The sequence below is a fragment of the Haplochromis burtoni genome, unplaced genomic scaffold, assembly GCF_018398535.1.
Source record: "Haplochromis burtoni strain Fernald_Lab_line unplaced genomic scaffold, NCSU_Asbu1 Contig_300, whole genome shotgun sequence".
NCBI lineage: Eukaryota > Metazoa > Chordata > Actinopteri > Cichliformes > Cichlidae > Haplochromis > Haplochromis burtoni.
Genome location: NW_024582661.1, coordinates 426,678 through 436,374, shown reverse-complemented (window position 1 = coordinate 436,374; position 9,697 = coordinate 426,678). Strand labels below are relative to the sequence as shown.

At 40.0% G+C, this 9,697-nt stretch overlaps 1 protein-coding gene across 1 annotated transcript in view; it reads right to left on the bottom strand.

Annotated features, from left to right (window-relative positions):
- Nucleotides 1-3,391: 3,391 nt before the first annotated feature.
- Nucleotides 3,392-9,697, bottom strand: part of LOC102311427 (von Willebrand factor A domain-containing protein 1) — a 12,468-nt gene continuing 6,162 nt past the window's right edge. Inside the window, exons 2-6 of the mRNA XM_005941473.3 lie at nt 5,679-6,218; nt 5,264-5,542; nt 4,274-4,549; nt 3,810-4,097; nt 3,392-3,700 (exon numbers count right to left, since the gene is read on the bottom strand). Coding sequence (XP_005941535.1) covers nt 3,681-3,700; nt 3,810-4,097; nt 4,274-4,549; nt 5,264-5,542; nt 5,679-6,218 — 1,403 coding nt within the window. The 3' untranslated portion in view covers nt 3,392-3,680. The remainder of the gene's footprint in view (nt 3,701-3,809; nt 4,098-4,273; nt 4,550-5,263; nt 5,543-5,678; nt 6,219-9,697) is intronic.

Sequence of the window (9,697 nt, the reverse complement as noted above, 5' to 3'; positions counted from 1 at the left end):
GTGTGTGTGTGTGTGTGTGTGTGTGTGTGTGTGTGTGTGTGTGTGTGTGTGTTTTAAATTAAATCCTAAAATGAACGGGTGATTTTGCCAAACAAAGCTACAGCCCTGTTAAAGTAACGAAACTAAACAGTTTCTGATCATCTGCCAGAGAAAGTTTTCACGGATTACAAAATTTCAGCTGAGATCACAATCCTCTACCTTTTATTCAAAATTTCTCAAACTTTATTAGAATGATTTAATATGTGTTTAAAAAAAAAAAATCCAAGTGCATTTGTAAATGTAGCCATCATTAAATGGTAAAATAACGCAGTAAAGTGGTTTCAAGTTTTAGTTGAGCTGTGTAAAGACTTTCACAGAAGCTCCAGTCTTGTTACCGACCTGAATTGATGCCTGCATCTTGAGTAAGGAAGAGAAAACAAAATGCATCTCAGCCTGATTATCAGGGTACTGTAGTTCAGCTGCTCAGGTCACAGATGAATGGGGCACTTAAGTTCTTCATTTCACTGCAAGCATGCTTTCACTGGCGACTTCTCCAGCTGATCATAAAAACAGATCTTGCTCCAGGCACTGTAACCAAATCTCCATTCAGATTCTACTTAAAAATAACCCAAAAAGTAACTAATTTACAAACAGAAGACTAAAATTGTTGAATATACTTTTAAGAAAAACAAGAGCTTATTTCAAATGAACAAAAGTGCACTCACTTCACTAACTATCATACTAGCTCTCAATGCTGTCGACAGTTGTGGTCAGAAGTTTACATTCACTCACTGTGGGCATGAATGCCGTGGTAGTTTTGAGCTTTGAATGATTTCTTTTAACTGCTCTTTCTCCAGGGTGGAGTGATTGTACAGCATTCATCTTTAATGACTTGACAGAACAAGAACTGGATGCTCAAGTTTGAATTTATTTAGGTTTTTCTCTAATCTGCACAGGGTCAGAAATATACATACAGATGAGTTTCTCTTCATCAGTATAAAAAGGATTGTTTGACAGCAGTCATTGGATTGACCAATACTCAGAACAATGGCAAAGACCAAGGAACTCTAAGGAGAACTGTAGATTTACAGAAGTTAGGAGGGCCTCTTGGAGCCATTTCCAAACAAATGCAGATTCCAAGATCACGAGCTCAAAAAGTTGTGCATAAGTACAAGTTATTCAGATGTGTCTCCACTTTGGGTCATCTTTCAGACGTTGGCAACCTGTCACTCTCAGAAGAGAGTAAACATGTAATGACACTGAATCTGCTGAAACATCAGCATCACTGTCCACAGGGAAACTCGTTTTACATCACCATGGACTGAGCAGTGCCAACAAGGGAAAAAAATGGAAAATTTGTAGCTTCCGATGGTTAAACGAGACAAAGTTTGAGCTATTTGGCCACAATGACAAGAGGTAAGTTTGAAGAAGTAAAGGTGAAGCTTTCAAGTATGTTGGTGGTAACATCATGCTCTGGGATGTTTTGATAGCAGTGGTACTGCAACATTACACAATGTGGATGGAATAATCAAGAAAGACAACTACCCTAAATTCACCTCCAATCAGTAGTTGGAGAGATGAAACTTGCTGTTTCAAGAGAACAATGATCCCAAACACACATTGAAAGTGGTTGTCGTTGTTTATTTTCAAGTTTCAACTTGGGTAGAAAAACAACAGAATATGAGTGAGGGTGTATGTATACTTTTGACCCCGTGTGGATTAAAGAAAATCCAAAATAATTTCAAGCTGTGCACTCAGTTCTTGACTTTTTAAAGCCATTAAAAGGTGTATTGTGTTTAATCATTCCACCCTGGAAAAAGAACAGTTCATAGAAATGATTAAAAGTCCTAAATGAACATGACATGTATGTAAACATCTGAGCACAACTGTATGTGAGTGTGTGTACGTGAATGTATCTGTGACTGATACCTCTGACTGATATGGATAAACTCATGTGGCATGTCAGTGTAGGTTCTCAGTCAGCATGGTCATAGTAATCTGAGGAGCTTGGAAAGGAAAGCAACTACAACTTAAAGGAGTCCATTTGCTTTCTTTTCAAGCTCCTTGGATTACTCATGTGCAGTGATGGGAATAACGGCGTTACAAGTAACGGCGTTACTTTTTTCCAGTAACGAGTAATCTAACTAATTACTATTCCTATCGTTACAACGCCGTTACAGTTTCTAACAAGAAAATGCGGTCCGTTCAACAAACAGACGGTTGAAGCTGTGTTCAGCTTACCGCATCTTATATCAGTTGCCGAAAGTAGCTGACTACGTAAGTAATCTGGACGCTACAGCTTTAAGCAGCTGCGCGCGCTCCCGCGGACGATAATCACGATCACTGTCTACAACACCTGGAGCTAAGGGGGCAAAACACTCGCATGAGTGCTGCTGTTTGACTGAGGAAGAATAAAGTAGTCGTGGTAAGCCAATCACATGACCACTTAAAGACAAAGCAACAAGGTGATATATACCAGTTTTTAAATTGTGTTGATAGGCCACGTAAAACCAGAGTCATCGATAAACAATATATACGCGGCGTTTTTTCCCTCAATAGTTTCTCACGTTTACTGTCTAAGGACAGCGCTAGCAAGCACTCTCTGCTTATAGCAAGAACAAAAAAAAAAAAAACAAAAAAAACGGGAAGTTTTAGGAGTGACGGCGAGAGAGAGAGAGAGAGGGGAGAGAGAGAGTTTTGAGATCGTGAGAGATTTGTGAGTTTAGCGTGTTTGGAGTGTGTAGTTAATGTGTTGTCTTGTGTAGTGTTGTGGATAGTTTTGTGTTGTGTGTCAGAACAATGAGGTGACTGCTGTCTCCTGCTGTCAGGCCTGCAGGTATCAGGCTGTGATGTTCTCCTTTATAGTGGACAGAAATTATTGTTTTGGAGTGGCACAAATAATTTGTGTGGCATCTTATTGAATGCAGAACAGCTGATTGTTCTGTAAATAGTTTGAAATGGTTATTTAAAAAAATCAAGGTAAAAGGTAAATGGATGCAAATAACTTTGTTGTTTGCAAAACTTGTGCATAGGATTTTAAAATTGACCATTTATATTTGCATTTAAAGTTATGAAATATGATTCATTAAACATGTTTGTGGTTGTTACAGTAAAAAAATAACTTTTTCTACTCTGATTTTATGTTTTTTGTCTGATTTTAGATCAATTGTGTTAATACAGTATGTCAAAATGAAAACATAACTGTAAATTCAGACACGTGAGGTTGTGCTGAAAAGAATGATACCAAACAAGGCAAAGTAAATAGTTTTTAAAGGTGAAATGTGGAGGGAAAATCAAAAGTAGTTAAAAATGGCCAATTATACCCTGGACCCCAGAGGGTTAAACATTTTTTTTTTAAAGTAACGCAATAGTTAGTTTTCAAGTAATGAATTACTTTTAGAATATTGTAACTCAGTTACTAACTCCGTTACTTTTTTTGAAGTAGTAACTAGTAACTATAATTAATTACTTTTTCAGAGTAACTTGCCCAACACTGCTGATGTGGCATATTGTCTTCCCGCATTGCCAGGAAAAAAGATTTAAGTACGTGGCATGTGTATTTGTTCATCTTTGTTGGTGGTGGAGTTGTTGAAAAAGCCTTTTCCTCACACTAGAATTAATTTCAAGATGAAATATTTGCATCCAACTTATTTAGTGCTTGAGTGGTTTGCTTTGGCTGCCTGATTGGTTTAGACTGGTTGTCAACCCCACTGTCTGGAATCTATCAGAGAAAAGAGACAGAAAAACATAAATTTGCACTTCCTTTAACCTTCTGCATGACCACAATTGCAGAGGGAAACATGCAAGTGGTGATAATTAGCCCAGCTAACCTCTGTGAGTCGTGGCAGTGCAGCACAGCCCGTCTCCTCTGCCCGAGCTGTAGATGGGGGACACACACACTCGACTGTTTGGTGCAAGATGGGTGAGCTGTGTTGAACGGGAGCTAGGAGGTAGGTACATTGAAGAGGTGGTGCTGTGGGGGTTTTCTGTCTCCCATTTGATCCAGTAGCCTCTTAATCCTCCCTGACTGGCTTGCCACTTTACTTGCATCTCCTCCACCCCCAAGTCCCGTCGTTTTACTGGTTCCAGCTGAAGGTCAATCAGAGCAGGCAGAGCTTCTGCAAGAGGGAACAGAGGCAAAGATTTAAGCAGCCTGGTAATAAGTAAGGCTGATACAGAATCTACAAATAGCAATTATTTAAAAACAACAAAAGAGCCTTTAAGTATCAACTTCTAAATGTCAGCTTCCAGTGCAGACATGGGACTGAACTGGAAGAAGAAGGAATATCAGTACCTGCCAGTGTGCAGGCTCTCACAGACATAGCTCTTTCTTTTCCATCCACCTGCAGAGCAGTGACTGTAACCAGGTACTGAGTTCCCGGCTCCAGGCCGGTCAGTAAGGTTGAATTTTTCTGCCTGGGTAAGGTCACAGTGCGGACATGTGAACTGGGAATAGCTCCATACTCCACTGTGTATTGCTGTACCCGAGCCAGCTGCAGAGGACCCCAGCTTACACGGATCTGATGAGGACCATGATCTGACAGGTGGACCACTGCTGGGCTTAAAACATCTGAGGAGTGCACAAGAAGAAGGGACACACACAGCAGCAGGTGAGAAGATGGCTTTCAGGATTCAATTTTAACTTTTGGTGCTAAAACACTGGTAGTATCAGTTTTAACTTCCTGTAGAAACCCTAGCATGCTTCAAACTGCAACTGAATGAGTAAAATGGGGTATTGTAATATACTGGGCTTAAATGCTGTTTATAAGGTTGGGGAAACCTGCAGTCAGCTGAGACTGAAGAAGTCACTTGGATGAGTGACGAAACATTTCTCCAACTGAAAACACTACGTCCAGATGAACAGAATCAACTTTTGGAGAGTTCAAATGCCACATATTGACCAAGTCCTTTGGCTTTTGACGATGGGTTTCTTGTAAGGCACTATATAAATCTTATTTATTATTTATTATTATAAAAATTCATCTTCAGAGCTGCAAACTTCAAAAATACAGCAGTAAATAGCTTCAGACTTGCATGGAAACCTAAATAAAAGCAACATAATAACATCTGAAATCTGAATAAAAACCATTTAACAATTACTCTGTGAACATTGTCTAAGTAAGATTATGAGAAAAGAGCCAAAGCTCCTTAACTGGCGCCTTTGGTGAAAGATATGCCAGTGATTTCTACCAAGCTCTTCAATTATTTTTCATTTTAGGGAAGCATCACTGTATTATAGAATCACATGCATTAAAAGAGAATTTTCCCATTAAATGTTTTTTACCAGGAAAAGTAGTGAAGGTTACGGTGAGTGTATTAAACACTGCCTGGTTGGACTCTGGGCGGAGGGACGCTGTGTAGGTCGTGTCAGGCTGCAGATTTTTCAGCTCTGCCCTGCTGGAGTCTCCCGTTAAAGTACGTCTAATCTCACGACCTGGTTTGCTCACAGACTTATACCAGAGTTCATAATAACTACTGTTTTCACTCAGAACAGGGCGCCACTGCAACACAGCGCTGTGGGAGGTCAAATGAACCACACGCAGCCGTTCAGCACGAATGATTTCTACAGATGAGATAAGAGAGGGGAGGCAGACATTAAACACGAAACTGGAGAAAATAATTCTGGAATTGAACGTCATTAACCATCTGCTGAGTCTACAATAGACCGCATACTGCATTTCAAACACACAAATGCACACCTATCATGGCCTTCCTCAGGTCCTCTGTGATGATGTCAATGTTGTCTATGTCCACAGAGTATAAGTGAGAGTCCAGCGGAGGTGTCACCACACGTTTTAGCACCTGGTAGTTCCCATGTACAGTTGACACTATTAACACAGAGACTCCCCGCGTCTTCAGCTCTGACATTGGTCTGTCCACATCACCAGGCTGCACTCCGTCAGTCAGCCACAGGAGAATCTTTGGCACTTTCACATCCGTCTCCGTCAGCAGCTCGCGGGCAACGCCGAGCGCCGCCTCAGTGTTGGTGTCTCCTTTCAGCTGCCTGATGCCCTGCATGGCCGACTGCAGACTCTCCTGATTGCTGTGGACGTCGAGGCCGAACTCCAGGTGAGGGTCGGTGCCCACCTGCAGCAACCCCACCCTCACGTGCCCACGGCCCAGTGAAAAGGGACGCAGCAAGTCGGCGGCGAAGAACAACAGACGAGAGAATTCATAGTTTGCTATACTTCCCGAGGAGTCCAGCAAAAGGAGAATGTCCCCCTCACAGCAGTTCAGCACTACACAGAAGAGGAGGAAAACTGGAAGGTTATTTTCAACATGTGGCAATGATCCTCCATCATAGAGAATTCAAACAAGTAGTAGCTGTATCATATTTAGTTATTTGGTTCATTAACTAAACCTGATGCACTTCCTTCACCATTTATTTATGTTCTTACCTGTTTAAATTTGTTATGCTGCTTTCCTGGGTATTCATTTTGTGTGCTCTACTCCTTTCTTAGATAATCAGTGCCTTTATCCCTCGAGTCATCCTCTGCTTCCCTGCTTTGTGTCTTTTGTTGATTTTTACTTTTGCTTGTAGAATCATCACAGTTAACTGAAGTGTTTTTTAAGTTTTGGACTACATTTCCCATGTGTACATTTGGATCTTCTTGTGAATGCACTCAACAGAGCCATGTGAGCAAGCTTGTTAAGGAAAATATATTATAGGCATTATATTATCAATAAGACTGTTTAATTAAACATCGCACCGAAGTGCATAACACTATGTTTGTGTTACCTGAATCAAAACTGAATCGAAATCCTTCCCATATTTTATAGAAATATTTATAGCTCTAGTTTTCATCTTTACTAATCAAGTGTTTCGGTTTTTAGCTCCAATATGTTCATTAGCTGGTTGTTTTTGTGTGTCTCTGCTGCATCGATGAATGCCACAGAGAGCAGTGATGGCGAATCTAATTAGTTAAGGCCTGTAAACAACAAATCTCTAAAGTTAAAGACAACATAATCAAAGAGTCACGGATGATAAATGTGTGCGGGTTCTTTATTACATCTAACACCTCACATTTCATTAAACGCAACATGCCGACTTCAACTCATCGAGATATCAAGGAATCAATTGACTGTCAGCTCAAAATATTAAACACAGCTGAGGCTGATGGCACAGACTCAGCTTTGAGTCTGAGGCAAGAAGAAGACAGCATTACCTCAGGGTTTCAAACAATTTGACAAATTTTATGCCAATGATTCCAGTAGTTGTTAAGCTACTTTAAATCAAAGTGAGCTAGTTTTTCTTAGGAACTGCCACTCATTCTTTTGTGGCACACATGTCCAGTTTTAATATTTTTTTTTTTTAAGTACATCTACTTTTCAGCTTTCTTTGGGGATCATCTAATTGAAAATACAATTTTATACCTGTGAAACTGGGTCATTTTTAAAATTTTTCATAAATGCATCTAAAGTAACACAAATAAATTCTGTTTACGTGACAGGCTGCTAGTATCAAAGAGCCTAAAGATATTGTTTAAAATGGGTTCTTTACTAAGTTGTCTGTTATGTGTAGACAACACTGGTTGACCTCAAGTTAGGAGTCTTTTTAATGCTTTAATGATTCATAGGTCACACTGTTTATTAGGTTAACATGCAAACAAAAACATTCCTCTGAAAATAGTCAGAATCACAAAAGGAAGAAAATGAACCTTCATTCCTTGAAATATTTATTCAGAAAACAGTGACAGAAGGGACGTAAAACTGTTTCTCTGCTTCTCCTGGAATCTTTTCAGACAAATCTGAGATGGTCAAATGGGAAGCATTTGATGAAATGACATGAAATGACACTATATTTAAAAAAAATATTAGCAATAAAAGCAATATTAGCATAATTTGTGCAGGTTGAATGACAGCTCAGGCAGATAAATTTTTAGTTTTAATATAAAATGTTCCAAAAAAAATTGTGTCTTAAAAGGTTGGCTCTTCCTCCTGAGAGAAAGTTTAAAATCTTGGCAGTGACAAATGACGCCATCATGACTCTATTAGTGTCAAATAAAAAAAGCGACACTGCTTTCATGTAACCCATACAAAGCAGATCGTATCATTGTCACAGGTGCAGTTACTGTCCGCGGGGAGGCATTGATATAAAGTATGACATGGAGTTGGCGTATATGAGGTGTCTTATTTCATGCATAACTGAGAACAATCCTCTCTGCTGCTTCCAACACACGTCAGAAAAAACATTTCACCTAGAACACTTCAGGTGCAGCGATCGCAGAGGATTTATAATAGCAAGGAACCAACAGGATTGGTCACAGAAGGAGATTTATTATATGAAAGTGGAGATGGGTTTACACTGCAGATAAATCAAGGGGAAAAAAGAGGAGAAGAAGAAGAACCAATGCGGTGAGAAAAAGGGAATATACATCCAGTTTCTATAGGATCTCTCGACTTGGACAAACACATATTGGTTGCTTTGCTTCTGAGAAGCAATTGTGGCCAATTTTGTCATCAAACAGGTGTCTTACTGGGATAATTTTAAACAAGAAAAAAAAAATCAATCCTAACTACAAGCACCATCCTGCCTGCATCCAGTTAATGATTGAGCCACTTATCTGCTCTGACAAACTATTGTGCTCTCTCTGCATGTGATTTCTCCTAAATTCATGCCCGTGGTTCACAAAATGCTCTATATTTGTAATATATCACATCTGTTGCAAATAGACTGACATTGGTTCTTAGCACAGTTTGGACAGAAGGTGATTCTACCCAAACAGAGTTAAGTCTATTTATCCCTCATATATCTGAGGTTTGTTAATGAAACAGTAATAACTTTTAGAGGGAAGGGCAGAAACTTTGATAAAGTGAAAGCACTGTGACAAATGTACACGGTGTCAGAAGGGAGAAGTCATAAGGATGGAAAAAAAGACCAAAAGTGAGACAGAAAGATGAGGGGAGATTGGACTTGCTTGTTGAGATGTACAGAAGTTGTACATCTCGGTGCATTCCTCAGAGGAGAAATGCATGCAAATGTGTGTGAGAGATTTGAGCGAATCATCTGTCATATAATTGGCTTCGAGCTGTGCCGGTGCCATATGCCATGACGCGGTGCTGCACGGATCTGTGACAGATATGCTCCCTGTGAGTCCAACAGACAGATGGCACAGTACCCGGTTCATGTCAGAGAAGAATCAACAAAGGCTACTTTCTAAACTCATCATGATCTAAAATATTTTACACACTATTCGTGCAATGCTCTTCAGCTTTTCAGGCAGTAAACGAAAAACCTCATTTTGATTAAAACTTGCTCTCATTCCATGTTTGCTTTCCAGATCTCAAACATAGCTAATCAGGTCAAATATTTACTTTTAATTAGATGTAGCCATCTGTAAGGACCACAGCTTTGACTATGTCCTTGTCAACATTGAGCACACTTGCAATCTGCCTGTATGCCATGACTTTTTGCAGCCCTCACGGTCTTCATGTGTACCATGAGCGTCCGCTTCCTGTCATTCCACACGGTGCGAAGGTACGTCACACCGTGTGAGTCGCTTGATACAGTGGGAAACTTTTGTTGCATGGCCCAAGCAAGAAAACCCCCCTCAAAACAAACAAACAAAAGAAAACAAAACAAAACAGATAGTGCCGCACAACGCATGCCAGTAGACCCTGTGCACGAGAAAATGCTAGCTTCCTGGTTTGAGACCGGATGTAGGGTTGTACATTTCCGGTAGCTTTACTTTGCGGTCAATCGCTACTGCGAAGATAT